Source organism: Phoxinus phoxinus (assembly GCF_949152265.1).
Source record: "Phoxinus phoxinus genome assembly, chromosome: 22".
NCBI lineage: Eukaryota > Metazoa > Chordata > Actinopteri > Cypriniformes > Leuciscidae > Phoxinus > Phoxinus phoxinus.
In genome coordinates this window covers 2,148,178-2,163,738 of record NC_136897.1, presented here as the reverse complement: position 1 = coordinate 2,163,738, position 15,561 = coordinate 2,148,178, and the positions used below count along the sequence as shown (strand labels likewise).

General features: G+C 38.9%; 2 protein-coding genes across 3 annotated transcripts in view; both read right to left on the bottom strand.

Moving 5' to 3' along the window:
- LOC306990463 (uncharacterized protein) overlaps nt 1–15,561 on the bottom strand; it is a gene marked incomplete at its 3' end in the record, with an annotated part of 318,552 nt that overhangs the window by 231,625 nt on the left and 71,366 nt on the right. The window lies entirely within an intron of this gene.
- The window catches only part of itga7 (integrin, alpha 7), a 51,826-nt gene continuing 47,123 nt past the window's right edge, over nt 10,859–15,561 (bottom strand). The window contains exon 26 of one of the 2 annotated variants that reach the window (XM_079597551.1): nt 10,859–11,469. Coding sequence is in view for 1 of the 2 variants with exons in the window: in XM_079597550.1 (XP_079453676.1) it covers nt 11,320–11,469 (150 nt within the window). In the remaining variant the exon portion in view is untranslated. The remainder of the gene's footprint in view (nt 11,470–15,561) is intronic. The other variant, XM_079597550.1, reaches the window with a different exon arrangement.

The following is a 15,561-nucleotide window of genomic DNA, read 5'->3' as shown; positions in this document are numbered from 1 at the left end:
AACTACAAGTAGCGACGCTACTAACTTAACTACATTTTTCAGTAGCTTGGCAGTAACTCAGTTGCTTTTTAAACAGTGTAGCTTTTCCAGTAGCTAACTACTTTTTGCAGCAAGTAGCGGTGTAGCGCGAGCAAAAGCTACATTGCGTTTTGTCGAGCCGGCGCGAATCAGCGCGATGTCAGGATATTCTTCTTTTAGAGTTGTTGTGACGTTCGCGAACGAACCGATTCTTTTGAACGGCTCATAAACATGAACGATGGGAGCCGAGTCGTGGCTGGAGGGGAGCCGTTCTTTCTGTCGTTCTTTTTTTTCACACAGATGCACACAAATGAGCTCCTCCGCGAGACAGAACAGTTATAGGGGGAGGGGCGCACCCAGCGCAGGGGTGTTGTGTGATGATAGTTGTGTTCCATTTTATTTATTCTAATTTTATCTACAGTATATATTTAAAACTTTAAATATTTTTTGTTTTCTATCAAAATGTTCTTGTGTGATAACAATGTTCTTGTGTGGAAGTGTTTTAGTAAAAGCTGTTTTGCACAGAAATTCATTGCAGCCGGCTTTGTTTTTGATGTTTATTTGTGAGTAGTTATGAATAACATTTTGGTAAATCCAAAATAGTGATGTCACTGTCTAAGCAGAGGGATGTTGTGCGACCCTATATGGCCACATATGACAAATGAGGTAAGAATCAATATTTCAGAATAATTCAAACTCAGATATTGGTGTGTGATATCTGAGTTTTAATTATTTGACTACAAATCTCACCTCATCATTCCTCCCAGTGATTATTTCCAGGCTAAACTGAGATGTCCCCAAGCTGGCTTCTTAAAACTGACTACTGGTAAATATTTAAAAAGAGCCAAAAACAGATCGCCAAGATCCGGATCCCCTCAAAGAGCCATTTTTTGCCATTACCGCCAACTGTTGTTTAATCACGCATCTTGCGGCTAACGGTTCACTGACGTACAGAAGTGGGTTGACACACCCATATTATCCATGATGGAGCAAGACGTGGCGGCAGATTTGAAGGATGGAGAAACAACTAATGTTAATTACCCATGGCCTTATTTGTCCAAGTTCATATTTGTTGCAATTTTGCACTTTTGACAAACAGTCTGATATATTTGAGTGTAGTGTGTAATAAAACAATACTCTTTGAAATCATAATTGTATTGCATTGTTTTAAACACTAAATATTTTACTTAAAACATTCCTCAGACACTTATTCAGTTATTTATAATACGTTGTTCAAAAAAATCAAAAGTAGTTTCAATGTAGCTAGCTACTTTTTGATAGTAACTTGTAGTGTAGCTAACTACTTTTCCAAAAGGGTAGCTTGACTGTAGTTTAACTACTTTAACTTACGAGTAGCTTGTAGCTTGTCAAACTACAGTTTCAGAGTAGCTTCCCCAACACTGGTACAGATACATATAATAAATATCGAACAAAACTATATATTAGTATCATAACACAGAATGTCACACCTAAGATTAGTAAGCTGGAATGTACGAGGCATTAACTCAGCAGCTAAAAGATCCAAAATTTTAAACCACATTAAAAAACTCAAGGCAGATATATGTTTATTGCAAGAAACACATCTTTCAGAATCAGAACACAAGAAATTAACAAATACACAACTAACACAAATATACTCGGCATCCTACAACTCAAAGAAAAGAGGTGTAGCTATATTAATCAATAAAAACATAACAGTTATTAATCAATCAACTATATGTGATCCAGAAGGACGATATGTTATTATCAATATAACCTTTAACAATAAAATACTGACCATTGCTAATATCTACGGACCAAACACAGATGACCCCCAATTTTTCCATAATTTTTTTTCTTCAATAGCCAACGCTCCCCAATCAGCCATCATAATCGGAGGAGATTTTAATACAGTTATTGATCCAACTCAAGACAAATCGAATACACCATTACACTTTAAACCATGGCAATCTACAGAAACCATTAAACAATACATGACTGACCTTGGTCTTGGCGATAGCTGGAGACTTACAAACCTAAACTCAAGAGAATACAGTTATTTTTCAGCAGTTCATAAATCATATTCACGTATTGATTATTTCCTAACAAGCAATTCCCTCATCCCTGACATTTTAAATACAACAATACACCCTATTATTATTTCTGACCATGCACCAATTACTATAACTATTAACAACAAGAATGATACTAAAAAATCACTTAGATGGAGGATGAATACTTCATTACTTCAAGATAATGAGTTTAATGAATACTTTAAAAAAGAATGGGCATTCTTCATGGAAACAAACGACACACCAGACATATCTGCTTCAACTCTCTGGGAAACCGCTAAAGTTGTACTAAGAGGAAAGATCATATCATACTCTACATATAAATACAAAAAGGAACAAAGTCGAGAAAAGGAATTAGAAAATAAAATACAATCATTACACAATATTTACTCTCATACTCCCAATGAACAGATCCTAAAGGAAATAAATAAAATAAAAGATGAACATAAAGACATATTACATAAAAAAATTGAATTTCAAAAACAATGCCTAAGACAAACACACTTTGAACATAATGACAAATCAGGTAAATATCTTGCTAATCTACTCAAACGTAATAGAGAAAAGACACTTATCCCGGTGATCAATAATCCAGAAGGAAAGACACTTCACACCTTACAAGACATCAATGATACTTTTCGTACATTTTATAAACATCTATACAGTAATGCAAAAGAACCAAAAATTAATGACACTAAATCATTTCTTAACAATGTAATTTTACCCAGTCTAACCACAGCACAAAGAGAATCTTTAGAAGAATCTATATCAGTAACTGAATATAAACAAGCTCTTGAATCTCTATCAAACAATAAAGCCCCAGGTTTAGATGGATACCCACCAGAATATTACAAACATTTCTGGTCAACTATATCACCACTATTCTTGCGAATGACGGCAGAAATTAAAAACACTTCTTTTATTCCACCTCACATGAACACAGCACTAATTTCAGTCTTACTTAAACCAAACAAAGATCCAACTTTATGCTCTAGTTATCGCCCATTATCTCTATTAAATACTGACTTAAAAATTATTAGTAAAGCTTTGGCTACACGACTTGAATCAGTCATATCATCCCTCATCCACCCAGACCAAACGGGTTTCATCAAAGGACGCCAGTCATCAAATAATACCAGACGATTATTCAACATTATGAACCAATGTAATCAAAACAAAACAAAAACCATAATCGTATCATTAGACGCAGAAAAAGCTTTTGATAAAGTCAGTTGGCACTTTCTTTACATGACACTTAAAAAATGTGGGTTTGGAGACTGCTTTATTCATTGGATTAAAACACTGTATAATACCCCACTAGCATCTGTTATAACGAATGGCATAATATCATCACCATTCCAACTTCAACGAGGTACTCGCCAAGGATGCCCCTTATCACCACTACTTTTCGCCTTATTTTTAGAACCTCTTGCTGCTGCAATAAGACAGAATGACAAAATTATCGGAGTTCTATCAATTAACACTAATCATAAAATTTCATTATACGCAGACGATATACTACTATTTTTACAAAATCCTAAAACATCCCTTACAGAAATAATTAAACTCATCAATGAATATTCTATCATATCAGACTACTCCATAAATTGGACGAAATCAACAATTTTACCCCTGAACATGAAACCGCATGACAGGAGCATACAAGACACACCGTTTAAAATTAATAATATTACATACTTAGGAATAAACATATCTCAGAACCTCTCTGAATTGTTTAGCCTCAATTTCAATCCACTGTTGAAAACGATAGAAGATGATTTAACTCGATGGATGAACCTACCGCTTTCCATTATAGGTCGTATTGCAACAGTAAAAATGTGTATTCTACCAAAACTTCTTTATCTATTCACTATGACTCCAGTACAACCAACTAAGAAATGGTTTACATCATTAAATCAAATAATCAACAAATTCTACTGGAAAAAAAAGAACCCTAAAATTAGCTTACAAACACTTCAAAAAGATAAAGCTCAAGGTGGTCTAGCAGCACCAAATTTTCAGCACTATTACTTAGCATCCCAACTACAATACTTTTGCAAATGGATCAAAGGGGACAACTCCCAAAACACATGGCTAGAGTTAGAACAAACAGAATGCAAAGAAATAACCATATCTGATCTCCCATCCATCACAAAAAAAATCAAACAGAACAATCTTTTTAAGAATGTAATGATTAAAACAACTCTCACTGCTTGGTGGCAAATTAATACATTGACAAAACATGAACTGATACCACACATTAACTCACCTATATGGCATAATCCTGATTTTACTATCAATAAAACTTTGCTTAACAATACTAAATGGAAAGAGAAAGGTATTACACATCTACATCACCTGTTTACTGGCAACACCTTCGCTACATTTATAGAATTAATACAGAAATTTAACTTAGGAAAAGAACAGTATTACTATTACTTACAAATCAGGAATTCTATTAAAACCACAATCGGAAACAAAGACATTGCACAACCTCCCCCAATTCTAAAAAATATCACCACAATTAGTAATTCATCAAAAACACTTAGTAAATTATACACCTTAATATCATCTATAGATTTTAAAACAATAGTAGTACCAGTTAAACAATGGGAAAAAGATCTCAATATCAACACAAATGACGAATTCTGGAAAACAATTTGCAGAAACACTTTTATCATAAGTACAAACATAAACATCCAGTTAATTCAGTATAAAATTATACACAGAACACACATAACACAGCGTAAGATGTTTAAGATGGGACTAGTAACTTCCGATAGTTGTACTAACTGCAGTGTAAATACATCAGACACTTTCCTTCATGCATTCTGGCTATGCCCACCAGTTCATCAGTTCTGGATAGATGTCGCTAATAAACTATCGAGTTTCTTTAAAATTACAATTAATGCACTCCCGTTATTATGTCTTTTAGGTGACACATCTCAAATTAACCCTCCCTTTGAACATTCAAAACCTCTGCTCATATCTCTAGCTATCGCCAAAAAAACAATATTACTCAATTGGAAAAATAAATACCAAATATCAACGACACAATGGCTACATCTATTAAGGGACCATATTATTAAAGAGAAACAAACATTAGTAAATAAAAATCATTTATACAAATTTAATAACATTTTCAGTCCACTGCTCTCATCCTTGAATATTGATTAAATCTAGCTAGGTAGTCGATGCCTCAACTTAAATCTTTTGATATACTAAATAGATTAATAATAAGGAAGCACAATATGCATAATTACAAATTATATCTATAATGGATCATCTCTGAGTATTGTTAAATACATCAGTCGTGTATACATGTGTGTGTTTATATTATGTTCTATAAACTTTACTTTTTGTTTTACATGTAAAAGCTGCATATTGTTATTATTTATTGTTGTTGATAGGGGTGGTGGTAGGGACGGTGGTATTGGTATTGATATTATAGAACCATTTTGTGTTCTTTTTTTGATCTGGGTCGGGTGACTATTCTGGGTGCTGTCGGTGGGTATGACTAGCAGGTCCTGTCGGCATATTCATTGTTTACTCGGTTCACGGATTTAATGGCCTCTCATTTTTGCCGCCTCTGCCCCAACTCCAGGCTCCTGTTGAGCAAAATAAATGTGTTGGACGGATATCTGGGCTGGATGTGGTGTCTCTGGCTAGGGAGCTAACCAGTGCACGCTAGGGTCCAAGCCACAGATCAACTAAAAAATAATAATAATAATAACAATTTGAACTTCGGTCCTGTCAGGTCACAACCAGACTAGGTGAGCTGGGTCTGGAGGTGCCTGTAATGGTGCCATAGCATATTTTACTGAGGAAGACTCAGCGAAACATCAAGCTTAACTGCTGGGGTTGGGTGTGTGTGTGTGTGTGTGTGTGGGGGGGGGGGTGATGGGGGGGGGACAGGTGGATCAGTGAATCTGAGGGAGGTGTCTTTGTTTGGGGGGTTTGTTGGTTGTGCTCACTGGCAGTGGTGGAGTGGCCCCCAGGCCTAGAGAATAATGTCCTAAAATATGGTGTTAGTATTATAATTACAGTACTGCCACAACTACTACCCCTACTATTATCATCATGAATATTAGTGTTACCACTACTACCACTACTATTGCTACTACTATTATTATTTTTGTTCTAGTTATTTTTATTAATAGTATGAATACTACTTTTACTACAACTCACAATTATGATTTTCTTAAATTGTCTCTATCCATATCACTAAAGTACCTCATTGCCTAAACTTACCAATGTACCTGCATACAGCACTATATTGATGTTTTTTTTTTGTCTATTTATTTGTTTTTTTTCTGATGTTCTGTATGTTCCTCTCTCTTCTGTATGTGTATATATGACATTGATATTTTACCTTGTATAAGCTACAATGTTTTAACTTGCAATAAAAAAGAAAAAAAAAAAAAAAAAAAAAAAAAAAAAGAAAAAAAAAAAGAAAAAAGAAAATGTGTTTTAAATGGCTTGCATGGGCAAAAAACATATAGTTCCTCCTCCAGTCCTGAAAGTGCTACACTGCGTCTTAGTTTTGTATTTATTTCATTGATCAAGTGTGTTTTTGTGTGTTAAAGGTAGGGTAGGCAATTTGTTTTATAAACACTATTTGTTATACTGGTGGGAACTCTCTTCACATCTTGATAGCGATCAATAATAAAAGTGGTCTACATATTACAACATGTACATATATCTTCTATGGAAGTCTCAGGACCTAAAAATCATCGTCCAATCATTGCATTCGGTCCGACAGACAGCCAGCGATGCCAAAAACACACAGCAGCCGAACCAAGACAACCAGTTTATTCTGCGTGCCCTTTAAAATGAATCATATGAGAATGCTTTCGTCCCTTGGGGAACGGAGGCTCACTGCATCATTCATTCAGGGGACCATTACTGTCGGAGGATTTTACAGTGGTTTCATCATCTACATGGCGTCTGTGCTGGAAATTCATTAATCCACAATGAATTGATTAAGTGATTCATTGTGTTAATTCTGTTGCTCATTAGTTATGGGTGTCTATGTATAATCCTCTTGTCTGGACTTTTGTTGTATTTCCTGTCGTAGCGCCATTTTTTGTAGTCCTTTGTAGTTCCCTGTGTGGATGTTTGTGTGTGCTTGTTGTCAGTTGTGTTTACCTTCCTTGCCTGTGTCTGGATTTACTTTTATATATTTGTTTGAATGAATGTTCACTGCATCTGGATCCTCTCGCTCCTCTGACACAGCCATTGCTACAGCGATAAGCCATACAATACAAGGGTAGTAGAATGTAAACAGGGTTGTGAGGAATAAAAGCTGACGAACATTTTTCCAAAAAGCTTTCAGTAGATAAAAACTACTGTATATTACATGTTCTTAAGAGTTGTTACACGCGATCTAAGAGGTTTATACAGTGGATGCTACTGTAAAGACTGTAAGTCTGTCCCTCACAGCCTCATTTTCATCAGTGCAAAATTCAAAATGGCTGTCGACCCTGACTATGGTCTATAGTTGGACCATAGTCTCTTTATATACAGATTTGACATGAACACGCAAAAACATATGTGGCATAAATCTAGACAAAAATAAATCTAGATTACACATTTACCCAAATTATTATACGCCTGTTTAACCGAAGCTAATGTGTGTGTTTCTCCATCATCCCCAATGTCACTTCTCTGTGTTTTACGGCCCTGACGAGAGCGTCGGTCTCCTCGGCTGTGAACCGCTCCTGGCGTGCGCTGGCAAACCCGCCGTTATAATAGCAATCCGCCGTTATAATAGCGATCCGCCGTTATAATAGCGATCCGCCGTTATAATAGCGATCCGCCGTTATAATAGCGATCCGCCGTTATAATAGCAATCCGCCGTTATAATAGCGATCCGCCGTTATAATAGCGATCCGCCGTTATAATAGCGATCCGCCGTTATAATAGCGATCCGCCGTTATAATAGCGATCCGCCGTTATAATAGCGATCCGCCGTTATAATAGCGATCCGCCGTTATAATAGCGATCCGCCGTTATAATAGCGATCCGCCGTTATAATAGCGATCCGCCGTTATAATAGCGATCCGCCGTTATAATAGCGATCCGCCGTTATAATAGCGATCCGCCGTTATAATAGCGATCCGCCGTTATAATAGCGATCCGCCGTTATAATAGCGATCCGCCGTTATAATAGCAATCCGCCGTTATAATAGCAATCCGCCGTTATAATAGCGATCCGCCGTTATAATAGCGATCCGCCGTTATAATAGCGATCCGCCGTTATAATAGCGATCCGCCGTTATAATAGCAATCCGCCGTTATAATAGCAATCCGCCGTTATAATAGCGATCCGCCGTTATAATAGCGATCCGCCGTTATAATAGCAATCCGCCGTTATAATAGCAATCCGCCGTTATAATAGCGATCCGCCGTTATAATAGCGATCCGCCGTTATAATAGCGATCCGCCGTTATAATAGCGATCCGCCGTTATAATAGCAATCCGCCGTTATAATAGCAATCCGCCGTTATAATAGCGATCCGCCGTTATAATAGCGATCCGCCGTTATAATAGCGATCCGCCGTTATAATAGCGATCCGCCGTTACCGTTATAATAGCGATCCGCCATTATAATAGCAATCCGCCGTTATAATAGCAATCCGCCGTTATAATAGCAATCCGCCGTTATAATAGCAATCCGCCGTTACCGTTATAATAGCGATCCGCCGTTACCGTTATAATAGCGATCCGCCGTTATAATAGCAATCCGCCGTTATAATAGCAATCCTCCGTTATAATAGCGATCCGCCGTTATAATAGCGATCCGCCGTTATAATAGCAATCCGCCGTTATAAATACAATCCGCCGTTATAATAGCGATCCGCCGTTATAATAGCAATCCGCCGTTATAATAGCAATCCGCCGTTATAATAGCGATCCGCCGTTATAATAGCAATCCGCCGTTATAATAGCAATCCGCCGTTATAATAGCGATCCGCCGTTATAATAGCGATCCGCCGTTATAATAGCAATCCGCCGTTATAATAGCGATCCGCCGTTATAATAGCGATCCGCCGTTATAATAGCGATCCGCCGTTATAATAGCGATCCGCCGTTATAATAGCGATCCGCCGTTATAATAGCAATCCGCCGTTATAATAGCGATCCGCCGTTATAATAGCAATCCGCCGTTATAATAGCGGTCCGCCGTTATAATAGCGATCCACCGTTATAATAGCGATCCGCCGTTATAATAGCGATCCGCCGTTATAATAGCAATCCGCCGTTATAATAGCAATCCGCCGTTATAATAGCAATCCGCCGTTATAATAGCGATCCGCCGTTATAATAGCGATCCGCCGTTATAATAGCGATCCGCCGTTATAATAGCGATCCGCCGTTATAATAGCGATCCGCCGTTATAATAGCAATCCGCCGTTATAATAGCAATCCGCCGTTATAATAGCAATCCGCCGTTATAATAGCGATCCGCCGTTATAATAGCAATCCGCCGTTATAATAGCGATCCGCCGTTATAATAGCAATCCGCCGTTATAATAGCGATCCGCCGTTATAATAGCGATCCGCCGTTATAATAGCGATCCGCCGTTATAATAGCGATCCGCCGTTATAATAGCAATCCGCCGTTATAATAGCAATCCGCCGTTATAATAGCAATCCGCCGTTATAATAGCGATCCGCCGTTATAATAGCAATCCGCCGTTATAATAGCAATCCGCCGTTATAATAGCAATCCGCCGTTATAATAGCAATCCGCCGTTATAATAGCAATCCGCCGTTATAATAGCGATCCGCCGTTATAATAGCAATCCGCCGTTATAATAGCAATCCGCCGTTATAATAGCGATCCGCCGTTATAATAGCGATCCGCCGTTATAATAGCGATCCGCCGTTATAATAGCAATCCGCCGTTATAATAGCAATCCGCCGTTATAATAGCGATCCGCCGTTATAATAGCAATCCGCCGTTATGATAGCAATCCGCCGTTATAATAGCGATCCGCCGTTATAATAGCAATCCGCCGTTATAATAGCGATCCGCCGTTATAATAGCGATCCGCCGTTATAATAGCGATCCGCCGTTATAATAGCGATCCGCCGTTATAATAGCAATCCGCCGTTATAATAGCGATCCGCCGTTATAATAGCGATCCGCCGTTATAATAGCCATCCGCCGTTATAATAGCGATCCGCCGTTATAATAGCGATCCGCCGTTATAATAGCGATCCGCCGTTATAATAGCGATCCGCCGTTATAATAGCGATCCGCCGTTATAATAGCCATCCGCCGTTATAATAGCGATCCGCCGTTATAATAGCCATCCGCCGTTATAATAGCCATCCGCCGTTATAATAGCGATCCGCCGTTATAATAGCGATCCGCCGTTATAATAGCAATCCACCGTTATAATAGCAATCCGCCGTTATAATAGCCATCCGCCGTTATAATAGCGATCCGCCGTTATAATAGCGATCCGCCGTTATAATAGCGATCCGCCATTATAATAGCAATCCGCCGTGGAACAAGCGCGCCGGCTCTTAAAGGGAATGTGAGAGGACGCTCTGATTGGTTTATTTCACGTTACGCCCATACCACACCTATGAGTAATGTAGCGACTTCAGACCAACACATTTTAGATTTGCGTCGGGCGCAAGAGTCGCTTATCCCGCCGGTATAATAGCAACAGCGCCGGGATCCGCCCACAGAGTTACTTGCGTTTCAGAACGATAAATAGGGCCCTAAATGTGAAAAAGCTCTTTAAAGCATTATAGACAACACTATGACTGTTGTAAAGCTGCTATAAATGATGTGTATTTATAAAAAATAGCACCATACAAATACAATTATATATATGTCATGAGGGTCTAAGGATGATGTGTGCCAAGTTTCATATGAACTGAAAACTTTATCAATCTGGAGATGATGAAATATGAAGACCCTTATACAGGTTTCAATGTCCACAAGGCCCTGAACTGAAGTGTGCCAGACTTGCAGATGATTTATATACAAACACCATCACACTCACTTCAACATTATTATGTTAAATAACACTTTTAATACTAGGTGCATATATTCCCATTTATATACTGTCTATCTCCAGCTAGATCCAGCTGTCCTCCAAAAACGTTCTTTCGATCTGCAGAACACTGAAGAAAATGCAACTTATAATAGAAATGTGTAGCAGTGTATGTTTATGGTCAGTGCAAGTCCACTGCAATCTCTGGTCAGCGTCCATGTTTCTGAGGAATATTATATTGTCCCATCACTCCAGTGGGTCGCCCATTGCTTTTTGTGCAAAATAAAAGTCTTGTCCAGAAATGGCGTCTCTTGCCGCAGGATCTTCACCGCCTGATACTGGGGCACTTGATCTTCATGCCGAACCCTATGGAAGAAACCACACTGCAAGAGAAGAAGAGGTCCAATGAGACACAGATTTATATACAGCACAAATAAAATCCCCATGAAACACACCAAATGTGAGTCAAAAATTATATTTGGCTCATAACATTTAGGGTTAGAACTGTATGATCTATGTTCAAAGTTCCATAGTAATAATTCATAATCCTCCATTGGCATTGGCCCTCATTTATCAATCTTGCGTCGAAACGGGCGTATATGTTGGCGTAAGATTATGCTTACACTCCTCTCACCGCCTGATTTATGAAGCTGTGCGTACCTTTGAAATGCAGGTGTACGCAACACCTGCCCTTGATAAATGCGGCGGCTGAAAACGATCGTCATTAGATTAACACGCCCCTATATATTCACGTCTCCGCCTCCGCCACGCCCTCATTTTACGCCATGGACACACGGAAGACGGCAAAGAGGAGAAACTTCTCCGGTGGAAATCCAGTTTAAATCGCTGGTTGGTTGAGCAAATGACCTCACAATGCATTATTGTACAGCACGTGTTTTGAAACATGTACTGGGGTGTACAATAGTGATGATGATGTGAATAATTGCATGACAATTTGTAATATTCTTCTTATTAGTATTACGATTTTGATTATTAATGACGCTTATTGTTATTTAGAAGAAGAATGTCTTTGTTATTATTATTATTTGTATTATTATTATTATTATTATTTAAAAGAAGAAGAATGTCATTTTAATTACTTTGTCAGTCGGAATTATTTTTTGGTCATTGAAAGCCTTTCATTCCTGAATCGCACCTGCCGGGCTTAACTCATGAAAATAAACACTGAAGTTTATCATTTCTATGTTGTTGTTTTTTTACAGTGGGTCACAATATATCATATCTTTAGTTTGTCAGTGCGTTTTGTGGTGTTAGGAATTGTTTTTCTGCGCATTTCAGCACTAACTCAAAACATGCGTACATGTACACCACCTCCTGAGCTGGCGTGGGATTAGAGCGTGCCGTACGCCAACGTCTATATTGATCAATCGCAAAGTCACCGTGGTTTTGGGTGTACGCTGGAAATTTGGTGTACTTTTCATAAATGAGGGGCCAATGTGAGGACATTTATTCACACCATGCTCGTTTCAGCTGAAGATGCGTTAGCTTTATCAACCTGTGTTTTCTTTACTGTGTAATCTTTAAAGGGGAACTGTCGCCAAAATTTAACCTAGGCTCCTTTTGTTAATCTACCCGAGTCAAACATTCGTGTAAAAGCATAAGTAGGATGGAAACGCCACTTTTAAGATTGACCGTATTTCCGTTTTAGCTCAAAATGCCTTTTGAATGGGAGTGCATGGGGCACGTATATGATAGCATCAAAATCAATATTTTTTAAAACACTGCGCGGCTCGACACAACATGAAATTGTGCTGGAAGTGTCACCAGCGGCTCTACACATGAACTCCTGCATTGAATACATTGTTTGTGTACACAGAGTTTTACTAAAAAGAAAGGTTTTGTACGACTTCCGATGGCTGGAATTCTGTCAGTCAAAAGTAGTCGATCTCCGAATGCAACATAACATGAGGAGAGTAAAGATGGAAAGCTCCTAAAGCTTGTTTCCATATAAATGATAAGTGTCTAAGTTATCATGCTTTTCACTGGAATTATACAAGTTCATGACATTTCCTCACATGGAGTCAGTTCATTACGTTGCATTCGGAGATCGACTACTTTTGACTGACAATATTATAGCCAGCGGAAACACTAACAGCTACCATAGATATACATAATAAAGGCTAGATCTTACGGCAGAGTCTCGAACGGCATCACCCGGTGGCCATCTTTTCACAGGGAAGCTTTCTGTAAGGTGAGTGATCTGCACTTTACAAACGGTTTGGTTTCTTACAAACGTTATTAACGTGGCTATAATTCTGGATGCTTGAACATGTTGGAATATATAATATTATAATTATTCATAAATACGCAGTGTCATAACTACATCTCTAAGGTTTATAACAAACCAACCCGTTTGAAAATCGGTAGACAATTTAGCAAGTTATGGTTATTTAAAAAGTACATGCACCATTAAAACAATGTTACGAGTGGGCGAGCCCCCTGTGGCAAGATGGCCGCCGTGTGCGGACGTCGACCTCCCTTGGCCAGCAGCGCGGACGAGACATCTAGCCCTTATTATATGATCTCTATGGCAGCTACGGTGAGTTATTCAAAACCTTTCTTTTTAGCAAACTTTCACTTTTAGGGCGTAGTATAAGTAGGCGAATTGGGATGCAGCCCTAGTCTCTTGTGTCATATTCTTATTGGTTTATTGTGTTCAGGTGTGTCTTGTTAAGTCATTAGTCTTGTATATTAAAGCCCTCATGTTCAAGTCATGCTTAGTCGAGTCTTTGTTCATTTTTGTACACATTTATGTTATTGTTACATGTTACATGCTATGTCTTGTGTGTTTTGGGTTCACTCCCTGTGACCTAGTTCCCCCAGGTCTGTCTAATTAGCAGTGTCATTTGCCTGTGCCCTGTTAATCACTCATCTCATCTCATAGTATATACAGGTCCTTCTCAAAAAATTAGCATATTGTGATAAAGTTCATTATTTTCTGTAATGTACTGATAAACATTAGATTTTCATATATTTTAGATTCATTACACACAACTGAAGTAGTTCAAGCCTTTTATTGTTTTAATATTGATGATTTTGGCAAAAAAGTAAAGGAAAAACCAAAAATCCAAAAAAAATTCATATTTCATCCGACCAATAAAAGAAAAGTGTTTTTCATACAAAAGAAGTCAACCTTCAAATAATTATGTTCAGTTATGCACTCAATACTTGGTCGGGAATCCTCTTGCAGAAATGACTGCTTCAATGCGGCGTGGCATGGAGGCGATCAGCCTGTGGCACTGCTGAGGTGTTCTGGAGGCCCAGGATGCTTCGATAGCGGCCTTAAGCTCATCCAGTGTGTTGGGTCTTGTGTCTCTCAACTTTCTCTTCATAATATCCCACAGATTCTCAATGGGGTTCAGGTCAGGAGAGTTGGCAGGCCAATTGAGCACAGTAATACCATGGTCAATACCATTTACCAGTGGTTTTGGCACTGTGAGCAGGTGCCAGGTCGTGCTGAAAAATGAAATGTTCATCTCCATAAAGCTTTTCAGCAGATGGAAGCATGAAGTGCTCAAATCTCCTGATAGCTCCTGCATTGACCCTGCCCTTGATAAAACACAGTGGACCAACACCAGCAGCTGACATGGCACCCCAGACCATCACTGACTGTGGGTACTTGACACTGGACTTCAGGCATTTTGGCATTTCCTTCTCCCCAGTCTTCCTCCAGACTCTGGCACCTTGATTTTTGCCGAATGACATGCAAAATTTGCTTTCATCCGAAAAAAGTACTTTGGACCACTGAGCAACAGTCCAGTGCTGCTTCTCTAGCCCAGGTCAGGCGCTTCTGCCGCTGTTTCTGGTTCAGAAGTGGCTTGACCTGGGGAATGCGGCACCTGTAGCCCATGGCCTGTGCACGGTGGCTCTGGATGTGTCTACTCCAGACTCAGTCCACTGCTTCCGCAGGTCCCCCAAGGTCTGGAATTGGTCCTTCTCCACAATCTTCCTCAGGGTCCGGTCACCTCTTCTCGTTGTGCAGCGTTTTTTGCCACACTTTTTCCTTCTTACAGACTTCCCACTGAGGTGCCTTGATACAGCACTCTGGGAACAGCCTATTCGTTCAGAAATTTATTTCTGTGTCTTACCCTCTTGCTTGAGGGTGTCAATGATGGCCTTCTGGACAGCAGTCAGGTCGGCAGTCTTACCCATGATTGCGGTTTTGAGTAATGAACCAGGCTGGGAGTTTTTAAAAGCCTCAGGAATCTTTTGCAGGTGTTTAGAGTTAATTAGTTGATTCAGGTGATTAGGTTAATAGTTCGTTTAGAGAACCTTTTCATGATATGCTAATTTTTTGAGATAGGAAATTTTGGGTTTTCATGAGCTGTATGCCAAAATCATCAGTATTAAAACAATAAAAGACCTGAAATATTTCAGTTGGTGTGCAATGAATCTAAAATATATGAAAGTTTAATTTGTATCATTACATTATGGACAATAATGAACTTTATCAC